Source organism: Loxodonta africana, chromosome 5 (genome assembly GCF_030014295.1).
Source record: "Loxodonta africana isolate mLoxAfr1 chromosome 5, mLoxAfr1.hap2, whole genome shotgun sequence".
NCBI lineage: Eukaryota > Metazoa > Chordata > Mammalia > Proboscidea > Elephantidae > Loxodonta > Loxodonta africana.
In genome coordinates this window covers 43,691,153-43,714,949 of record NC_087346.1, presented here as the reverse complement: position 1 = coordinate 43,714,949, position 23,797 = coordinate 43,691,153, and the positions used below count along the sequence as shown (strand labels likewise).

Sequence of the window (23,797 nt, the reverse complement as noted above, 5' to 3'; positions counted from 1 at the left end):
CCTTTCTCCTACCTCACCTTGTTCATTTTCCTTTTCTCCCAACCCCCAGCCCGCCCCACACAATGGGATTTTTGTTTCCTTCACTAGCATGTGATAGCTCAGTCCCTGCTTTGCCTAGCTCTGTGCTGCAGGTCTCTCGGTAACAGGTGGCAGCTTCCCCTGTTGGATTCTAGGTATAAAAAAGAATGACCTCATAGGGGTGGAGCTCTGGAAATCCATAGAGGTGGCAGTCACAGCCAGGTAACCCTGAAGTGAAGCTGTTTAGTTAGAAGGGGGCAGTTAAACTCCTCACTCTAGTAAATCTAACCTTCACCCTGAGGCACTTTAGCAACCAGCCATTGCTTGGAAGCCTCTAAAGCTTGTCTTGACCTCAGATGGAGCCCAAAGAAGCTACTGGGAAAGAAAACATGGGCTCCAAGAGAAAGAATCTGACCTTCTTGAGGCCCAGACTCTATATGCTGGAGAGAAGGAAGACTGACACCGTGGTTGAGAACAGTGTTTCTGGGGACCACTCTGGCACCTTGAGGAGGAGCCAGTCTGACAGGACGGAATACAACCAGAAATTACAAGGTAACCAAAAAGCAATCACTTGTCCCAGGTTACTGCATTCCCAACTGTTTCTGCTACTCTTCCATTTGCAAAGAAAACACTTAAGGCAGAGAAGAAACTGGAATTCTCTTTCTCTTTCACACAAAATAAAAACAACGAGAGTAAATGTGATTCATAAATAATAGGAAAAAATTCTAACTATGTGCTTAAATAATTAAAGGGACAATTCTGAATTACTCTTAATATTGTTGCTTTTTTTCTGGTGAGGGTGATCTATATACGTGTGTGTGTGTAATGTGTATACTCACAGACACATATATAGATATTTGCTTTCTCTGCTAGCTTCCTCTTTCCCTCCCCACCCCTGCCCAACTTAAAAAGTGGGAAGCATTAGAAAGCAAATGCTTCAGAAACCTACAGAAAGATAGTTTATCTCAATAGATGGGTGTGAGATGTCACCCCATGAGATCTAGCTAAGTAATTGTACTGAACTGTGATCGTGGATATCTTAAGTAGGGGCTTGAAACTACCACTCAAGTCTGTGAAAAATAAGGAATGTTAGTCAGTAGGATGGTATAACAGGGTTTGTTGAAAATCACTTAGATGATCATTCCTTTAGGGTGAATCTAAATAACATCCAAATTTGGTAAGAGCTGTTTGGCACGCTTAGGCTGAATGACTTTTGAGGAAATAACTTCAGTTTATTTTGTGATGATCCTAAAATAATCTGGCACAGTTGTTATAACACGGCCTCCATTTCAGGCCCTGAATTTTTATCCCTTCCCATCTACCTTCTTTTTTTTTCCTCCCGAAGGTTGTTTTTTTCTAGTAATACTTTATTTGGATGTTGATATTGTGCAGTGTTTTACGGATCCTCTGCAATGCCTGTTATATGATCCCCCAGAACCTGTCTCTCCAGCTTTTAGCACAGCATGTGTTTGAACTCTCATAAATCCACCTCGACCTGTCATTCTGGACTTAAAAACTATGATGAGGTTAGAAAGGCCAATGGACATGCTTTTGTTTAGCAGATCTCTTTCCTCAAAAATGTGCTTGAGCTTAGTTGTGCAAGTGAGTTAAATTAATTAAGGTAAATTCATTAAAATTAAATCATAAAAAAATTATTGCTATGAGTTAATGCTTTTAAAAAATCCTGGTAACTAAGCATTAGTTGAGGTGCATAGTCACGTCTTATTCTTAAAGAATTAAAAAAAAAAAAAAAGAGGGGCGTGAGGGCAAGCGTATTTTATCTTTGAAATTAATTTTTCTCAAAGCAATGGATAGATTAGAAAGAATGTAGATTTTAAAGTCTTACACACTTGGTTTCCAACCCTGGCTCTTCAAGTTGCTACTTATAAGACTTTGAGATAATTACTTAAAATGTCGAAACCTCAGTTTCTCTATCTGTGGACACGGGATAATGATATTTACTTCACAATGTTTTTGGGAAAATGAAATTAGATAGCTATATGAAACACCTAATGTATTGGCTGACATAGGGTATGTACCCAATAAATAGTAGCTATTAATGTGCTTAGAAGTCCCTGGGTGGTGCAAACATTTAATGAGCTCAGCTGGTAACCAAAAGGTTGGAAGTTCAGGTCCACCCAGAGGTGTCTTGAAAGAAAGCCTGGTGATTTATTTCCAAAAGATCAGCCGCTGAAAAACCTATGGACCAGTTCTACTCTGTAACACATCAGGTCTTCATGAATTAGAATAAGCTCAGGCAGCAAGTGCTTTTGTTGTTGTTATTAATGTGCTTGGTTGCTAACCTAAAGGTTGTGTTGCTGGCGCCTCTACACCTTTAATAGAAGAAGGTTCTTGCCTCTCACAGGTCAAGAATGAACAGGTAAGGTATGGAGAGTTTTCCACAGGAGCAAAGCTTTATTGAAGAGGCTTGCTAGGGGAGAGGAGGAGGGCCTAGGCAATGCTTACCCCCCATCTCCCAGAACAAAGGATTTGCATGAATTTTTAAAGGTTTTTTGGGCGGGAAAGGATTTATGTTTATTCATGGACATAGGCGGGGTCTTCCAGCAAGTGGCCTGTCTGTGTGGAGATATGTTAACTATGGTGCACCTGCACAGTGGTTTCTAAGATGGCTTCGAGATGGCTCCTGAACTGGGGGCTTCTGGGATTAGCAGCAGGACTTATTATGGGATGTTGCGCCTGCACAGTCCCTCCTGTGGTGCCGGTTCAATTCCTGTCTTGGGTACTTGCTTCAGGCAGAAGTCATCCTTTGGTCACCTCGGTCACCTTGTGGATGTCTGCGCATGCTCCAGGGACCAGATTGGGTCTGTCCCTCAGAAAAACATCTTACAAGGGAGTTCACTGTTTGTCCTTTCCTTATCGCACATTCCAGGATAGGGGTTTTATGTCATTAGCTGAAAACATAGTACTGTAAGTTGCAAGTTGCAGGTGTTGCAGGGCTCCTTGCCTAGGGGCTCAGTCCCTGTTTCTTTCCTATCTCTGTTGGAGGTTTGAGTCCACCCAGACGTGGCTCGAAAGAAAGATCTTACAGTCTACTTCTGAAAAATCAGGCATTGAAAACCCCGTGGAGCACAGTTCCACTCTGACACACGTGTTCACCATTTGTTTGAGCCACTAGATAGCAACTGTTTTGTTGTTGTTTATTTTTAAGAATGGTGGGTACCATAATGATAGAATAAGACTTGCCTTCTACTAAGCCAAATTTATATACCTTACTAATCTTTTTCAACTCTTCTCTGTCCATTTGATGAAGAGACCGCATATAAAAATTCAGTTTTAACCCCCAATAACAGGCTTCTTCTGAGTTTCACTAACTCAACATCTGTTTGGTTCAGATGTTTCATTAGCAAAATAAAAATTTGAAATAATTTTTGCTAACTAGAATTTGAAATACAATAAAACATTTAAAAATTAAAAATAAATTTGAAAATGATTCTTGCAACTCACTTCCTAAACTTACCTAAAAATTAACTCTGTGGCCACAAAATAGAGCAGACATCTTGGATACTTTGCAGAACCCTCAAGCTTTTTATACACTTCGTTTGATTTTTCTTTCCTGAACTCTATTGGATTCTGCCTTTGAAAGTGGAAGGAAAGACTCAGAAGCTAACCCCCATGGGCCTAGAAGTATCTGTGCTTGAGAAAACCTCCAGGGAGCGCAGAGGAGAATATCTGAGCTGTAAAGATAAGTTGCTCTCCCAATAAGTAACTTTTCTTTTTTTTAGATTTTTGTAACTTTTATTCCTAACTTTTAATAAAATGCAAGTCTGTTATCTAATGTCTACAAGAGTTGTTAGCATGATTCTACTGTAACTTTGGCAACAACAGAAGGCATTTTCTAACTAACATTTAAAGCAATCAGTTTTGTGGGTTTGCTCTCTGGCCTGTACAATAGCCATTAGCATGCAGATTATCTTAAATTTCTTTAAGAAGCTCATTATTATTGAAATGTCAAAAGCATTTCCTGGGCCTCTCTTAGAAGTGGCCTTCCCTGGGAGGCATCAATAAAGACCTGGGCAGGGTACAGCTCCCTAATGGATGACTGTCAGCCCTTCAAGGTTGCAACGTGCTTTCAGATACTAGGATTTCTTGCACCTCCACAGTCTTCACATATTCAGTGGGTTATCCTTCAGCATGTTGTTATTTGAGTGAAACAATCCACTGCCTAACTCTACCTGGAAGCAAGTTCTTTGGATTCTGAGAAACACAAAATCTTTCTTTGTTGCCGTTGGGCTTGCCTCTTAACCTCATAGTTCAGTTCAATTTCTGACAGACATCACTGTAATAGTGTGAATCTTAAGTTGTATTAAAATAAAATAAAAAGATACACTGCTTGTGAGCTACTGGGTTGGATCATTAAAACCTGATTCTAATAAGGCCATCTTAAAGGCTTTCTAGAAGTTGTAATTACATCAACATAGTCATTTCTACTAAGCCTCAAGTTGTACAATAATAGTTTTATGCTCACCTACTATAAAAAAAAAAAATTTTTTTTTTTTTTTTTTTTTTTACTGTTTATGCCTCTTTCATTCCTTCAACAGATTCATTCAGTTAATTGGTACTTATTGAATATGCTGCGTTTGGGGGTTATAATAGTGAACAAAAACAGAATATGTACCAGTAATTACAACTACAAAACCATTAGGAAAAAAGGTGACTGATCAAACAATATTCTTTGCTCCAAAGAAGTTTAAAGTCCAGTGGGGAAAGATAAGACAAGCTAAAAAAAAAATGCAATACAGTGGCATGATAGAATTAGCCTATTCAGGGTTGGGTGGAGAAGTTTGTTGGAAAACACTGTCCTTAAGAGGTGAGAAGGTGGAAATGGGGAGAAGGTGTGGAACAGGAAGAGATGGGTATAGGCAGGCCTTCAAGCACATGCTTCCATTTTAACTTCTTCAGTGTACTTATCTTTCTCTGAGAAATTATGCTGTTTTTTTGTTTCCTTTTGTATTACCTGCTGTTGGCTCCTATTCACCTTCTCTTCTTTCTCACCATGCTCCATAAAAGCAGAGACCCTATCTATCTTATCAGCTGTTTCATTTCTGCATTTAGAATAGTGCCTAGCACACAGTAGGCACTCAGCAACTGTTACATTGAATGAATTAATTGAATGGTCTGGCCAAGGCAAGGAATCAGTATGATGAAAGGCACAAAGGCCTGAAATAAGAGCCTTTGTATGCATATGTCTTTATATGTGAGAATACATGTTTCCATTAATAAAGATGATTCTTCAGTAAAAAGAAATGAACACAAATTAAAATGCACGATCTCCTACATATAATAATAATTCTTAGTGGAAGCTCATCTCATTCCTGGCTTTACCTTTTAGAACATACCACCACCTCCCTCAGTTCACTCCTCTTCTTCTATTCCTAGCAACCAGAACTACACCATCCTCACTTCCAAGCTAGCTGAATTTTTATTGCCATTTTACTAGAAACCACAGGGAGTGATCTAAGAAGGAGAAATGTAGTGGCTGAACACAAAAGCCCTTGTCTTCTGGGGGGGAGGCAGTTGCCATTGAGTTGATGCCAACTCATGGTGACCCCATGTGAGTCAAAGCAGAACTATGTGCCATATGGCTTTCAATGGCTGAGTTTTCAGAAGTAGATTGGCAGGCCTTTCTGCCCAGGTGCCTCTGGGTAGACTCAAACCTCCTACCTTTTGGTTAGCAGCCAAGCACTTTAACCTTTTGCACCATCCAGGGACTTCTTGTCTTTGGGAAAGGATTTTGTATGTGATTATATATGTGAACTCTACGTTTGAAATGTTTCTTATTTAAACAGCTTACCCAAGTGTGTCTATATACAGATATCTATCAACCAATTTGTCTGTGTAAGTACATACACTATATACAGATAGATATATAGACTTAGATATAGATAGATACAAATATAGATGTGTGTGTGAGATATATTTCTGCAAGGATGAAAAATTTTTTGTAAAAAGTTTATTGATTAACGTTCAGAAATCTTTTCTGAAAATTCCGTACAATTGATATTACTAACATTATGTGCTTCGTCTCCATATTTGTAAGTCAGTTGCTTTTATCCTCCATGGTCACACTAAGCCTCTGGTTAATTTTTTGGTCAATATGCACTATTGCTTATCAAGTACCAGGTGAAAGAGTGTAAATGGATGGGTAAAATGACTTGCCTATTGCTGGTAGCGCAATTCAAAACTGACATCTCTAAGTCATAGCAGGTCAGTGGTGCCTTCTTCTACAATGGCTGTCATATCACTCTCATTAAGAATGGACTGGTTATCTCTATGAAATCCCAAAGATTTCTTATTACAGTGATAATAATAAACCACTTGCTCCAAGAACTATACACAGAATAATATTTTTGTGGTATGGGGGCAAATGGCTCAAAGGATAAGTTAGAGTTGGTAAGAGTACAGGAACATTTTATTTGCAATGAGTTTTAGGAGTACAGACCAATCTGTAGAGAGCAGGAGTTGTTAACAATGGAAGATTTGGTGATTTTAGTTCAAGGTCTAATGAAAGAACAGACCAATTGTCCAGCTGTCTGTATCTGTTTTGATCCCAGCGTTACAAGCCCTTTTTATTCCTGCTTGTTCTTTGAGTATTGAGTAGCTCCCTCCCCTTACCTGCCTCTGCGAACCCTTTAGTGAAATGGGAAGGACTGGATCAATAATGTAGACACTAACACAAATGAGGTGTGTTTCATAGTCTGAAGGACACGCTTTTATAAGAGTCAAGGCACTTTAAAAACTAGTAAATTTCTGTATCATTGCAAGAATAGAAACCAAACTAAAACATGATATTCTACTTCTTTCACTGTGGTAAAACTATCTTGAACTTTTTCAAAGGATGGTTGGATGCAAACAAAGCACAGGTCACAGAAATCGAGAGGCTTTGATTTATCCACCCCATCTCCCCACCACATTGTGGTAGACAAATTTATTCCTCCTGTGTCATGTGTCAGACAACTTTAGCTATAACTTTCCTGTTGTTCGGTGCCGTTAAGTTGATTTTCAACTCATAGTGACCTCATGTGACAGAGTAGAATGGCCCCATAGGGTTTTCTAGACTGTAAGCTTTGTGGGTGCAGATCGCTAGGTCTTTCTTCCATGGAGCCTCTGGGTGGGTCCAAACTGCCAACTCGTTGGTTAACAGCTGAGTGTATAACCGTTGTGCCACCAGGGTTCCTTATAACTGTATTAAAGGTAGTAAATATAACTCCTTGTTCTGGAACATGTTGTATTTGGTATCAAGTGCCTTATTTTCACGTAAAATATACAGGTTTATCAAAACACAAAGTGAGAAATCAAGATGCAGGGAAGGAGTGGGTAGGAGGGATGAGGACGGAAGGGAAAGGGAGAAGGGGAGAAAGAAGAGAGAGAAACTCAGATGTACCATGCATGAATAGAAATATGCCTTAAAATAGCAATATAGTTAGGGAAAAGACGGGTAAGAGAAAAGCACCCGAACTCCACATTTATCTCTGTTTCTGTTGACATAGGGGAAAAACCTCTCTTTTTATAGTATTGATTTTTCTTAAGGCCATAATCAAATTAACTGAAGTATACTTGTTAGCATTGATTTCCTGGTGAAACTGAAATCTGTTATCACAAGAACTGCTAAACGTGTGGGCAATATCAGCCTTAGAACCAGGCAGGAGGAGTTCTGCCTGAGTGTTGTGCTTAGGGAGGCCCCTCTGTGAATCCTTGGGGCCAAGGTCACTGCCTGCCTGGAACTCATTCCCTTACTTCTAGACTAAGTTCAGGGTATCCAGGACCACGGAATTTTCTGTTCAACATATCCCAAGAACTGCTTGGACCTCTTGCTACCCCATTCTCTCAAAAGCAGACTGTTGAAGCTGGTGCGCACATCCTTAGGCCTGATGAGCAGATGATTATGGAATTGGGTCTGGAGCTTGATGATGCTGATGTGTTCACACCACACCTACCAGGCCTCTTGTGGGTAGGAGAGAGCTGGTAGAGGGAAGAGTAGAGGGGCAGGCCTCAGGCCCAGGTAGGGATGAGTGTACCCCTGGTGCCTGTGCTAAATTTTAACATGTAACTCTAAGGGATCTGAAATTTCACATTTGAACTTGGTCTTGCAGATCATTATAAAAGCATATTTATCAAGGTAGGATAGAACATATTTCATGTAACTACCTGCTAGCTTGATTTATAACTTTTTAATATTCAGACATGATACGGAGACCTCCATTTCTACAGGAGGCTCCAGGTCCCACAATTGTTACCAAAACCAAACGCTATTGCCAAATTGATTCCAACTCTTGGTGACCCCATGTGTTTCAGAGTAGAACTGCACTCCATAGGGTTTCCAATGGCTGTAATCTTTTGGAAGTAGACCACCAGTCCTTTCTTCTGAGGTGCCCCTGGGTGAAATCAAACTGCCAACCTTTCAGTTAGGAGCTGAGCACATAACCATTTTTGCTTCCCAGGGACTCCTCCATGATTTTTAGGTGGATGCTTATGAGTAGTTTTCAGCTGTAATCTATGTACTGAATATAGCCCTTCTTCTATACTGCCCAGCCCCCAGCCTATTGCCTTCGAGTTGATTCTGACTCATTGTGACCCTATAGGACAGAGTAGAAGTACCCTATAGAATTTCCAAGGAGCGCCTGGTGGATTTGAACTGCTAACCTTTCTGTTAGCAACCACAGGACTTAAGCACTATGCTACCAGGGTTTCCTCTTCCAAACTAGGTTGTGGAAAGTAAGAGGGAAAGGAAGGGGAGGGAAAGGAAAAAAATGTAAAGGAAGGAAAGGAAAAGGAGAGGAGGGGATGGAAGAAGAAGAGAAAGGAAAGATGGGGTGACTGTTACCGGCTAGAACTATGCTAGACAGGGGGTTTCACATACATTGTTATTTGGTCCCCTACACTTTTCACTTACCGATCTCTTCTTTGGAGCCCTGGTGGCACAGTGGTTAAGAACTTGGCTGCCAATAGTGAAAAAATAGGTGACAGAGCTTGGATTTCAATTCAGGTGCTCTAAGTGATATTATATACTTACGAAGGACCCCTGGTAGCATAGTGGCTAACTCACTCAGCCGCGAACTGAAAAGTCAGCAGTTTGAACCCACCGGCTGCTCCATGGGAGAAAGATGTGGCGGTCTGCTTCCGTAAAGATTATAGCCTTGGAAACCTTATGGGGCAGTTCTATTCTGTTCTGTAGGGTCAGTATGAGTCAGAATCAACTCGACGGCAATGGCTTTATACACTTAAGAGTTACTAGTAACAAGAAGTCAAGGCAATTTGATGTTTGCGCATTTTTGTAATACAACATTTTGTGCTACTATGAAAATTTTTTTTTTTTTTTTTTATTATGAAGCTTGACCTGCTAAGCTTTGGAATAGACATCCTTTCTTTTGGATTACTGTGACATTCCCCTCCAGAGCACTGTGCTTGATAAACACTTTTTCTGTTTAATTATCTTGAAACAAAATTACAAAGTAACTTCTGGTTAAGCAAATCTGCCCTAGAGCAATAGCTTAATAATTTCTATTTCCCAATTCCTTGGATATCTTGTTACTCTTTTTTCTTTAATTTATACCTGTTGTCTTTTATTTGCATCTCAATAAAACTTAATATAAATCCTCAAAACTGAAAGCTCTATTCTACAGCAATGGAGGTGGCGATATATATTTGCAAATGAAAAGGATGGAATTACTTACTGGAAAACAAGTAGCTCTTTATCTGGGTAGGTGGTATTTCCATAGAATTCTGTGAAGTCAGCCTAGATTGTGACTCTTAACTTAAATGCAGCAGGAAAATAGAGTATTATGATTAAAAGCCTTTGTCCCAGGATGTCCTGAACAATTTCTTTCTTTCTTCATTGATGAATCAGTGAAGAAGTGAATACGCTAGGATAACTGCACTGAAGCCCTTGATAGAGATGCAGTCTTGGCTGTCTGACATCTGGTTCTTAAATAAAGAAGAAAACTTAAAGGCCATGCCACCCAGTTACTACTCTGACTGTTCTGAATCATTGCGGCCCCTCAGAAATTGTCTTTTATGAATACTTCTTAATGTCAGGCCCCCAATGTCACTACAAAGAGCCATCACAGATTTCTGCTTCTGTATTTGTGGTGAAAAAGTTGATGAAGACATTGTTTGTTAACCTCTCTCAGTGCAGTCCACATTCAAGGAAAAACTTTGTCTATTCTTAAGAATTAAAACATATTCCTCTCCCAGAAAAAAAATAAGCAATGTACTGTCTGTAGCTGCCAGAAGCTTGAGGTTAAGCTTGTACCTGCTTTCTGGCCTTATTAGCTATGTTCCCTGTCTAAGGGTTTCTTCCCTCAAATTTCTTGAAGTATGGATTCTCATCATCGAGGTCTCTGCCCACCTTCTTGGAAATTATTTTCTTGCCTATCTGTTATGGATTGAGTTGTGTACTCCTCAAAAGATATTTTGAAGTCCTACGGCAGTTCTACTCTGTCCTATAGGGTTGCTATGAGTCAAAATCAACTCGACGGCAGTGGGTTTAATCCCTGATGATGCAGTGGGTAAAAGCTATGGCTGTTAACCAAAAGTCTGTGGTTCAAATCCACCAGGCACTCCTTAGAAACTCTATGGGGCAGCTCTACTCTGTCATATAGGGTCACTATGAGTCAGAATCGACTGAATGGCAATGGGTTTGGTTTTATGTATATATACATATATATGCTTGCTACTTCCATACTAATCAGACATTAAGTTACAACAGTGATACCCTTTTCAAAATATTCAAAATACAACTGAATATCTTAAAAATACTGCAATTATCATCTCATAATGTGCTTTTGTATCTTTATGCTGAGCATTTTTGTGTAGAAATGAAATATTAAATTAAGATATGAAATTAGATTTCTTTTAATGAAATAATCCTTAGAAAACAAAGTCAGTACTTCTCTGAGAAAGTTGAAGCTTCATTTTATTGCAACTGTAAGTGAAAAGTTTGTCAGGTATTAGATTTTTCATATATAGAGTAGAATCAATACATACACAGATGTAGTGAAATTTTTCTTCTAATGAATTGCTAGTCGAATAGAAATTTGGACTGGGATAAGCTTATCAGGAAAGCTCAAGTCCTTTTTTTTTTTTGACTATGTGATGGTATAAATATGTACAAATCAACCAGAAAAATATTCAACCCAAAATACTCAAACTATTTGATCTATTTAAAAAAATATTCTTCTGCATGTGTATGCTGTATGGCTATGTTTGTGTTCAAACCCTGATGACCTTGCCTACCTTCAGATTACATCGTATTTAGGAAGAGCATGTGCATACACTCGCTGTGTACACTGTAGGCATATATACTACATGCCTATGTATACCATATACATGTATACTGACGCGTGGATCACTGTTTTGTGTATGGTAATACTTGATGAAGTTGATTAAAAGAGTCTTTCAGTTGGTTGAGAAGAAAACCTGACTCTGTTTCTCAATTGTCTAAAATGTTTTACCAAATGGAGAATGGTGTACCCCCATATCTAAGCTGGTATGAATGTTTTGGCCACAAAAAGAGGGGAGAATAAAGAAATGATGCTCAGATAATTTGCCACAAATGACCATAAACTCATCTTTACCCTAAATTCATACATGATTGGCAAGCTGATATATTAAAAAAAAAAAAAAAAAGACAATGACAGGATCAGCCCATTCTTGCAGTATGACTTGTTCCTCTTTATGTTTCTGCTCAGAGTCACCTTATCAGTGAGGCAGTCCTGGGCCTTTCTCTAAAAAATAGCAATTACCACCATATTTTCTTTTCCCTTTCCCCTGCTTTATTTTTCTTCATACTGCCTCATGATCATCTTTCATGTTACAGGTTTTTATTGAATTATTTATTGTTTCTTTTGCAGTGCTAAAATGTAAGTTTTATAAGGGCTAAAGTTTTCATCTCTTTTTATTGCTGTATTTCCAGCAACTGAATCAAAGTTTCTCGATATCAGCATGTCTTAGTTATCTAGTGCTGCTATAACACAAATACCACAAGTGGATGGCTTTAACAAACAGAAGTTTATTCTCTCACAGTCTCTTAGGCTAGATGTCGGAAATCAGGGCACCAGCTCCAGGGAAGGCTTTCTCTCTCTATCAGCTCAGGGGGAAGGTCCTGGTCATCAATCTTTCCCTGGTCTAGGAGTTTCTTAGCACAGGGATCCTGGGTCCAGAGGACAGGCTCTGTTCCCAGTGCTTTTTCCTTGGTGGCATGAACACGCTGCACTCCCTGCTGGATTCTCTCTTTTATATCTCAAAAGAGATTGACTCCAAATACAACCTAATCCTGTAGCATGAGTCCTGTCTCATTAGAATAACTGCCTCTAATCCTGCCTCATTAACATCATTGAAAAACCCATTGCTGTCCAGTGAATTCCAACTCATAGAGACCCTATAGGACAGAGTAGAACTGCCCTATAGGGTTTCCAATGAGCAGTTGGTAGATTTGAACTGCTGACCTTTTGTTAACAGCCCTAGCTCTTAACCATTGTGCACCAGGGTTCCAGATTTTTTATTAATATCATAGAGGTTAGAATTTATAGCACATAGGACAATCACGTCAGATCACAAAATAGTGGGCAACCACACAATACTGGGAATCATGGCCTAGCCAAGCTCACACACATTTTGGTGGGGGGAACAATTCAATCCACAACACAGCACTACTGCCATTTTGGGCTGGATACTTCTTTGTTGTGGGAGGTTGCCCTATGCATTGTAGGATATTTAGAAGCCTCCTTGGCCTCTAAGTGACTCTGGACATTGCCAAATGTCCCCTGGGGGAGGTAGTGAGGGAGGGAACACCGCTGGTTGAGAACCTATAATTTAGAACAGTGTCTGGCACAATGGCAACTTGATATATATTGTTGAATGAATGAAAGAATAAATTCAGTATTCCTCACCCAGCCAAAATTCTGCATTCTCAAAAATAGGATAATTTCAGCAGAAAAAACTGAATATAGGGAGGACTTTACCAAGTGATGTTCCCGTTCTATTCAGGGTTTGAAATTTTCCCTCTTTAGCTCATTTTCTCCTGCTAAAGACTTTAAATAGAGACATTTCCAGAAAGTACCCGTTTATTTTGCTCCTAATTGTTTTGGCTGCACTATGCTGATTGAAGTAGGAGCCTGTAAATTTGAATCAATGCCACGTTAGTGCTTTTCAAGCCAGGTAAGCTCTGTTGAATTCCTTTTTTGAAATCCACTCCTCTACTTTCTGCAGCAATTAGCAGCCACAGGAAATAAATCACATGCCCTTCCAATGAGGATAAAATATTTCCCTGCCCTAATGTTTGAGCTTTCAAAATTCAGAGCAGTGAAGGGTCTTCTCCACATTTCACTTGATACTTCATTGGCTCCTCTCCAAAACCTGTCTGACATGCAATTATTTTCAACCTATTTCATAGAAGGCCTGTTCCATTCATCTTTCTGTGGATCAGACTTCCACTGAAGCTGATAAAAGATTTTCCTGTGTGAAACTTATGTCATTTGGGTTCAATGCAATGCTAAGCCAAGGTTTTTGAGTTTATGGGGCAGATATGAAATACAGTATGGAGAGGGACTAAAGAACATTTATAATCATATCTGGGGTTTTGGTAACAATCTGTCTGTAATAAAACCCTAGATCGAATTATAACAAAAGTGACCATGATTTTGGTGAGTGTTGACCCTATATAGGAGCCCCTGGGTAGTGTGAAGAGTTAAGCAGTAGGCTACTGACAGAAAGGTTGGCAGTTTGAAGCCATCCAGAGGTGCCTCAGAAGAAAGCCTGGTGATTTGTTTCTGAAAGGTTACGGCCATGAAAACTCCATGGATCAGCTCTACTCTGCAACACGTGGGATCACACTGAGTCAGAATTACCTCTACAGCAACTGGTTTGCTTTTTGTACTATATTGGTAGAAAGAGGACTGGACTGGTATGGGTAGGATGGGGTTGATGGTCAGAAAATCTAGATTCAATTTCTGGCTCTGTCACTTAAGGCAAAAGACTTACCCTCTCTGAAAATTAGTTTCCTTTTCTGAATAATATGACAGGACTGGATCGAACCTATCACCTTATCTTCTTTACCTGTTCTTTGTTCCTTGTTCTCCATTTCTATAAATGGCACCACTACCCAGTTAACCAAGTTAGAAATCTGAGAGTCAGATTTCCTTCTTCTCCTTTACCCGCTATGCTGATCAGTCACCAGTTTATGCTAATGTTATCTCCTAAATTTCTCTCGATCTATTCAGTTCTTTCCATCCTTTTGGCAAATAGACTGAGCTCGTTGCTGCTGTTATTTGCCATAGAGTCAGTTCCAACTCATGACCACCCTGTGTGTTACAGAGTAGAACTGCACTCCACAGGATTTTCTTGGCTGTAATCTTAATGGGAGCAGATTGCCAGGCCTTTCTTCTGAGGTACTGGTGGGTGGGTTTGAACTGCCAGCCTTTAGGTTAGCAGTTCAGTGCAAACCTTTTGCATCACCTAGGGACCTTTGGGATTGAGTTTAACTGCTGCCATCTCTTCCCTAGCAACTACAGCCTCCAGGTGAACAGCCACATCATTCATTGTCTCCCTACCTTCAGGCTTACTCTCCCTTCTCCTTCCCCAAATTCATTCTGCTTCTAAACTGAGGCCAAAGTCATCTTGCTAAGAGAATCTGGTCATGTTGCTCACGTGTTTAAAAATTCCTCATTGATTTTCCATTGTTCATAAAAATTCCGGATTCTTTAACTATGCCTTCAGGGTCTATCTCCTGATAATTTCTCTAGACTCATCCTCTAGCATTTGTAATCAGTCACCCTAGGCTGTTTTCACATCTTCTTAATGTCAAGCCTTTGAACATGCAACTCCCTCTGCTCAGGACACTTTCCCGACTCTCTTTACCTGGCTGCTACTGTCCTCGGATTTTAATTATGTGTCACTTCTCCACTAGGCCTGACCCCTAGCTGTGATATGTTTAGTAGGAGTCATAGTTTTTTGTAGTTATATTTGTAAACAGTTCTAAAATATCAATAATTTAAATTGCAAAACTGTTCACAAAGTCTTTCTAAAATATTTTCTCCTCAATTTTTTATAGTTTTCTCTTTCCACTCATAACATAAAAAAAAAAAAAAAATAGCAGCAGTATTTTGGAAACTTGGCTTTATCAAATTGTTTGACAACATTAAAACAGTTTTCATGGGAAAAAAACTACACACACATTCTCTTTTAATTCTCATATTTCATCAATTTTTGTCAGTTTAATTAAATTAATGTAATTACAACAAGAAGTACAGCCGGCATAATCAGGTTTGCTGTTGAACTCACTAATCCTTGGGAAACGTACAACTCAGTCATTCAGTGGAGAAGTTCCTCGGCCTTGGTTGATGTGTTAAGGAGGGAAGGGAAGATACTGATTCATCCTGTGACTTTAATCACCTGCCTTTACCTCTAGGTGATACATCTCTGGATGGTAGGGACTGCTGTTTTAGTCACTATATAACCACCGCAAAGCACAGGACCAACTCCAAGCAGGAATCCAATAATTAATTTTAAAAATTGGTATTAAAGGTGGTCGGGGGCCAAGATGGCGGATTAGGTAGATGCTACCTTGGATCCCTCTTGCAACAAAGCCTCGGAAAAACAAGTGAATCGATCACATACATAACAATCTACGAACCCTGAACAACAAACACAGATTTAGAGACAGAGAACGAACAAATATGGGGAAGCAGTGACTGTTTTCAGAGCCTGGAGCCAGCGTCCCAGTCAGATAACCTTGGCGCTTAGGTCTGCGCCCAGGGGAGATGAACTCAAATTCTTGTGACGGCCCAAACAAGGGGCGCAGCGCTACCCCCCTGAACTCACCCCGGGAGGGGGCCCAGTCGGTCCGCGCGGGTGGCGTGGCAACGCGGCTGGTGGGAGAAGTCCCCGGGAGGCAGTGACTGGTTTTGGACCCGGGGGTGCAGCATCCCAACTGGGGAACCTTGGCGCCGGGCTTTTGACTGGGCACTGTCACGGCAAAGCACGGGGCGCAGCCCTACTCCCCTGAACTAACCCCGGGAAGGGGGACTAGCCAGTCCTTGGGGGTGGCGTGGCGATGCGGCTGGCGGGAGGAGAAGTCCCCGGGAGGCAGCAACTGATTTTGGAGCCGGGAGTGCAGCGTCCCAGCAGGGGAACCTTGACTCTGGGCTTTGGATTGGCAGCGGAGGATCTGACCACGGCTTCAGTGGGCCAGACCCTTGGGGGCAATCTCCACACAGCCAGCACACATAGGCGACGCCCCTCGGGAATCTCAGATAAAATAGTTGTTCCAAGCAAGACAAGCAACTTTGGCTATATTCTGAGGTGCTACTCTCCTATTTCTCTGAACCCTCCCCCACCCTTCCCAGGCAGCTTCATTAACGTTGGAATTTCCTGAGCCAGAGGGAGAACGGCTCCGGCTCGGCGGTGGCTTTGCTTCCCCCCCCCTTTTTTTTTTTGGTCTTTTCCTAACCCATTCTTCCGGCCTGAGAGAAGAAACCACAAAAACCCAGGGACCAAAAATCCATCCCTAATTGGACTAAAAACACAGAACCAGCTAAAGCCAAGCATATATGATCCAAATCTTGGACTTTCATCCTTACAGGGAACAAGGTGGTGGTTATAATCCAAAGGCAGTTCTGATAGGGATCTGACTGCATTTTTTTTTTTAGCGGATTTTCTGGAAAAACAAGTTTCCCAGGTCTGATATCTCTGCTTATTCAACAGAGCCCTCACTGACCCACAACAGGGAACTGAGAGCTGAAGCTCCCCCCAGACCACCTAGCCTCTTGCCTTAGGGGTCTAAGGAGGGTGACATCTACCAATCAGTAGAGGTACTTGCATTGGGGGCCCAAGGTACAGCTGCAGTACCCTCCCACCAAGGTGCTATAGGAATAGAGAAACACCTACCTCACTGACACTTGGGGGAACCCTGTCAGCATCCTGCCCCTCCAGAGGGTGAACCCCAGCTGCTAATAGAATCTGGAGCACACAACTATCACCACTATTTCTCGAGGTGGGTAGGTGTTAGGGTGCAGCACACACTTGATGACCCAAAATCAGATTCTACTCAAGAATAGTGAATAGACTCAGGCATATGTATCTGGCAACAGCCCAAACCAGCTGGTAATAGGTCATAAGTAAGTCAAGGGCTACAACAAACAAGACAGCACAATCTAGTAGCCCATCCACGTATATTGAAAGAAAACAAAACAAGATAAGACTCAGTGAGCAATTACAGAATAAACCACTATTTTTTTATATCTTAGTAATGGCTCTGAGACAGCAGTTGATATCAAACCACATAAAGAAGCAGACCATGACAGCTTCTACAACCCCCCAAACAAAAGAATCAAAATCTTTCCCAAATGAAGATACAATCCTAGAATTATCAGATACAGAATATAAAAAACTAATTTACAGAATGCTTCAAGACATCAGGAACGAAATAAGGCAAACTGCAGAAAAAGCCAAGGAACACACTGATAAAACAGTTGAAGAACTCAAAAGATTATTCAAGAACATAGTGGAAAAACTAATCAGTTGCAAGAATCCATAGAGAGACAGCTTCAGAAATCCAAAAGATTAACAATAAAATTACAGAATTAGACAATGCAATAGGAAGTCAGAGGAGCAGACTCGAGCAATTAGAATGCAGAGTGGGAAATCTGGAGGACCAGGGAAGTAACACCAACATAGCTGAAAAAAAATCAGATAAAAGAATTTAAAAAAATGAAGAAACCCTAAGAATCATGTGGGACTCTATCAAGAAGGATAACTTGCGAGTGATTGGAGTCCCAGAACAGGGAGGGAGGACAGAAAACACAGAGGAAATAGTTGAAGAACTGCTGACAGAAAACCTCCCTGACTTCATGAAAGACGAAAGAATATCTATCCAAGATGCTCATCGAACCCCATTTAAGATTGATCCAAAAAGAAAAACACCAAGACATATTATCATCAAACTTGCCAAAACCAAAGATAAAGAGAAAATTTTAAAAGCAGCCAGGGAGAAAAGAAAGGTCTCCTTCAAGGGAGAAAAAATAAGAATAAGTTCAGACTACTCAGCAGAAACCATTCAGGCAAGAAGGCAATGGGATGACATATACAAAGCACTGAAGGAGAAAAACTGCCAGCCAAGGATCATATATCCAGCAAAACTCTCTCTGAAATATGAAGGCGAAATTAAGATATTTACAGATAAACAGAAGCTTAGAGAATTTGCAAAAACCAAACCAAAGCTACAAGAAAAACTAAAGGATATTGTTTGGTCAGAAAACTAATAATATCAGATACCAGCACAACACAAGGTCACAAAACAGAACATCCTGATATCAACTCAAATAGGGAAATCACAAAAACAAATTAAGATTAATTAAAAAAAATGCTTATAACAGGGAATCATTGAAGTCAATATGTAAAAGATCACAATAATCAAAAAGAGGGACTAAATACAGGAGGCATTGAACTGCCATATGGAGAGTGATACAAGGCGAAATAGGACAATACAAGTTAGGTTTTTACTTAGAAAAATAGGGGTAAATATTAAGGTAACCACAAAGAGGTATAACAACTCCATAACTCAAGATAAAAGCCATGAAAAACGGAACGACTCAACAAACATAAAGTCAAACACTACGAAAATGAGGATCTTACAATTTACAAAGAAAAATGTCTCAGCACAAAAAAGTAAGTGGAAAAATGAAATTGTCAACAACACACATAAAAAGGCATCAAAATGACAACACTAAACACTTATTTATCTATAATTACGCTGAATGTAAATGGACTAAATGCACCAATAAAGAGACAGAGAGTCTCGGACTAGATAAAGAAACACGATCCGTCTATATGCTACCTACAAGAGACACACCTTAGACTTAGAGATACAAACAAACTAAAACTCAAAGGATGGAAAAAAATATATCAAGCAAACAATAAGCAAACAAGAAGAGGAATAGCAATATTAATTTCTGACAAAATAGACTTTAGACTTAAATCCACCACAAAGGATAAAGAAGGACACTACATAATGATAAAAGGGACAATTGATCAGGAAGACATAACCATATTAAATATTTATGCACCCAATGACAGGGCTGCAAGATACATAAATCAAATTTTAACAGAACTGAAAAGTGAGATAGACAACTCCACAATTATAGTAGGAGACTTCAACACACCACTTTCGGAGAAGGACAGGACATCCAGTAAGAAGCTCAATAGAGACACGGAAGACCTAATTACCACGATCAACCAACTTGACCTCATTGACTTATACAGAACTCTCCACCCAACTGATGCAAAGTATACGTTTTTTTCTAGCGCACATGGAACATTCTCTAGAATAGACCACATAAAACAAACCTTTGCAGAATCCAAAACATCGAAATATTACAAAGCATCTTCTCAGACCAGAAGGCAATAAAACTAGAAATCAATAAGAGAAAAACTAGGGAAAAGAAATCAAATACTTGGAAAATGAACAATACCCTCCTGAAAAAAGACTGGGTTATAGAAGACATCAAGGAGGGAATAAGGAAATTCATAGAATGCAACGAGAATGAAAATACTTCCTATCAAAACCTCTGGGACACAGCAAAAGCAGTGCTCAGAGGCCAATTTATATCGATAAATGCACACATACAAAAAGAAGAAAGAGCCAAAATCAGAGAACTGTCTCTACAACTTGAACAAATAGAAAGTGAGCAACAAAAGAATCCATCAGGCACCAGATGAAAACAAATAATAAAAATTAGAGCTGAACGAAATGAATTAGAGAACAGAAAAACAATTGAAAGAATTAACAAAGCCAAAAGCTGGTTCTTTGAAAAAATTAACAAAATTGATAAACCATTGGCTAGACTGACTAAAGAAAAACAGGAAAGGAAACAAATAACCCAAATAAGAAACGAGAAGGGCCACATGACAACAGACCCAACTGAAATTAAAAGAATCATATCAGATTATTATGAAAAATTGTACTCTAACAAATTTGCAAACCTAGAAGAAATGGATGAATTCCTGGAAAAACACTATCTACCTAAACTAACACAATCAGAAGTAGAATAACTAAATAGACCCATAACAAAAAAAGAGATTGAAACGGTAATCAAAAAACTCCCAGCAAAAAAAAGCCCTGGCCCGGACGGCTTCACTGCAGAGTTCTACCAAACCTTCAGAGAAGAGTTAACACCACTACTACTGAAGGTATTTCAAAGCATAGAAAATGACGGAATACTACCCAATTCATTCTATGAAGCCACCATCTCCCTGATACCAAAACCAGGTAAAGACATTACAAAAAAAGAAAATTACAGACCTATATCCCTCATGAACATAGATGCAAAAACCCTCAACAAAATTCTAGCCAATAGAATTCAAGAACATATCAAAAAAAAAATTCACCACGACCAAGTGGGATTTATACCAGGTATGCAAGGCTGGTTTAATATTAGAAAAACCATTAATGTAATCCACCACATAAATAAAACAAAAGACAAAAACCACATGATCTTATCAATTGATGCAGAAAAGGCATTTGACAAAGTCCAACACCCATTCATGATAAAATCTCTCACCAAAATAGGAATTGAAGGAAAATTCCTCAGCATAATAAAGGGCATCTATTTTTTTTTTATGCAAAGCCAACAGCCAACATCACGCTAAATGGAAAGAACCTGAAAGCATTTCCCTTGAGAACGGGAACCAGACAAGGATGCCCTTTATCACAGCTCTTATTCAATGTTGTGCTAGAAGTCCTAGCCAGAGCAATTAGGCTAGACAAAGAAATAAAGGGCATCCGGATTGGCAAGGAGGAAGTAAAATTATCCCTATTTGCAGATGACATGATTATATACACAGAAAACCCTAAGGAATCCTCCAGAAAACTACTGAAACTAATAGAAGAGTTTGGCAGAGTCTCAGGTTATAAAATAAACATACAAAAATCACTTGGATTCCTCTACATCAACAAAAAGAACACCGAAGAGGAAATCACCAAATCAATACCATTCACAGTAGCCCCCAAGAAGATAAAATACTTAGGAATAAATCTTATCAAGGATGTAAAAGACCTATACAAAGAAAACTACAAAGCTCTGCTACAAGAAATTCAAAAGGACATACTTAAGTGGAAAAACATACCTTGCTCATGGATAGGAAGACTTAACAGAGTAAAAATGTCTATTCTACCAAAAGCCATCTAATACATATAACGCACTTCCGATCCAAATTCCAATGTCATTTTTTAAGGTGATAGAGAAACAAATCACCAACTTCATATGGAAGGGAAAGAAGCCTCGGATAAGCAAAGCACTACTGAAAAAGAAGAAGAAAGTGGGAGGCCTCACTATACCTGATTTCAGAACCTATTATACAGCCACAGTAGTCAAAACAGCCTGGTATTGGTACAACAACAGGCACACAGACCAGTGGAACAGAATTGAGAACCCAGGTATAAATCCATCCACATATGAGCAGCTGATAGTTGACAAAGACCCAGTGTCAGTTAATTGGGGAAAAGATAGTCTTTTTAACAAATGGTGCTGGCATAACTGGATATCCATTTGCAAAAAAATGAAACAGGACCCATACCTCACACCAAGCACAAAAACTAACTCCAAGTGGATCAAAGACCTAAACATAAAGACTAAAATGATAAAGATCATGGAACTAAAAATAGGGACAACCTTAGGAGCCCTAACACAAGGCATAAACAGAATACAAAACATTACCAAAAATGACGAAGAGAAACCAGATAACTGGGAGCTCCTAAAAATCAAACACCTATGCTCATCTAAAGACTTCACCAAAAGAGTAAAAAGACCACCTACAGACTGGGAAAGAATTTTCAGCTATGACATCTCCGACCAGCGCCTGATCTCTAAAATCTATATGATTCTGTCAAAACCCAACCACAAAAAGACAAACAACACAATCAAGAAGTGGGCAAAGGATATGAACACACACTTCACTAAAGAAGATATTCAGGCAGCTAACAGATACATGAGAAAATGCTCTCGATCATTAGCCATTAAAGAAATGCAAATTAAAACTAAGATGAGATTCCATCTCACTCCAACAAGGCTGGCATTAATCCAAAAAACACAAAATAATAAATGTTGGAGAGGCTGCGGAGAGATTGGAACTCTTATACACTGCTGGTGGGAATGTAAAATGGTACAACCACTTTGGAAATCTATCTGGCGTTATCTTAAACAGTTAGAAATAGAACTACCATACAGCCCAGAAATCCCACTCCTCAGAATATACCCTAGAGAAACAAGAGCCTTCACACAAACAGATATATGCACACCCATGTTTATTGCAGCTCTGTTTACAATAGCAAAAAGCTGGAAGCAACCAAGGTGTCCATCAACGGATGAATGGGTAAATAAATTGTGGTATATTCACACAATGGAATACTACGCATCGATAAAGAACAGTGACGAATCTGTGAAACATTTCATAACATGGAGGAACCTGGAAGGCATTATGCTGAGCGAAATGAGTCAGAGGCAAAAGGACAAATATTGTATAAGACCACTATTATAAGATCTTGAGAAATAGTATAAACTGAGAAGAACACATACTTTTGTGGTTACGAGGAGGGGAGGGAGGGAGGAAGGGAGAGGGTTTTTTACTGATTAATTAGTAGATGAGAACTGCTTTAGGTGAAGGGAAGGACAACACTCAATACATGGAAGGTCAGCTCTACTGGACTAGACCAAAAGCAAAGAAGTTTCCGGGATAAAATGAATGCTTCAAAGGTCAGCAGAGCAAGGGCGAGGGTTTGGGGACTATGGTTTAAGGGGACTTCTAAGTCAATTGGCAAAATAATTCTATTGTGAAAACATTCTGCATCCCACTTTGAAATGTGGAGTCTGGGGTCTTAAATGCTAACAAGCGGCCATCTAAGATGCATCAATTGGTCTCAACCCACTTGGATCAAAGGAGAATGAAGAACACCAAGGTCACACGACAACTAAGAGCCCAAGAGACAGAAAGGGCCACATGAACCAGAGACCTACATCATCCTGAGACCAGAAGAGCTAGTTGGTGCCCGGCCACAACCGATGACTGCCCTGACAGGGAGCACAACAGAGAACCCCTGAGGGAGCAGGAGAGCAGTGGGATGCAGACCCCAAATTCTCACAAAAAGACCATACTTAATGGTCTGACTGAGAGTAGAGGAATCCCAGCAGTCATGGTCCCCAGACCTTCTGTTGGCACAGGACAGGAACCATCCCTGAAGACAACTCATCAGACATGAAAGGGACTGGACAGTGGGTAGGAGAGAGATGCTGATGAAGAGTGAGCTATTTGTATCAGGTGGACACTTGAGACTGTGTTGGCATCTCCTGTCTGGAGGCGGGATGGGAGGATAGAGAGAGTTGGAAGCTGGCAAAATTGTGACGAAAGGAGAGACTGGAAGGGCTGGCTCATTAGGGGGAGAGCAAGTGGGAGTGTGGAGTAAGGTGTATATGAACTTATATGTGACAGTTTGACTTGATTTGTAAACGTTCACTTGAAGCTCAATAAAAGTTAACAAAAAAAATTGGTATTAAATTAGATACAAGATCTCTTTAACTCTAAAAACTATGGAATTTAGAAAACTGCTAATTTATCTTCACCTTCGGAAATTCTTTGATTCTTATTTAAGTGCAAACATCTTTGTGGTTTGTTGTGATGAAATTATCAGTTTCTTGCATTATGTTATTCTCGTGCTCTCCACTCAAGTGACTCAGAAAGTTGCTCAGTAAATGAGTGTTAAACGGTGTGTGTG

General features: G+C 39.8%; 1 protein-coding gene across 1 annotated transcript in view; it reads left to right on the top strand.

Moving 5' to 3' along the window:
- Window positions 1–335: 335 nt before the first annotated feature.
- Window positions 336–23,797, top strand: part of ARHGEF38 (Rho guanine nucleotide exchange factor 38) — a 159,288-nt gene continuing 135,826 nt past the window's right edge. The window contains exon 1 of the mRNA XM_064285485.1: window positions 336–570. Coding sequence (XP_064141555.1) covers window positions 375–570 — 196 coding nt within the window. The 5' untranslated portion in view covers window positions 336–374. The remainder of the gene's footprint in view (window positions 571–23,797) is intronic.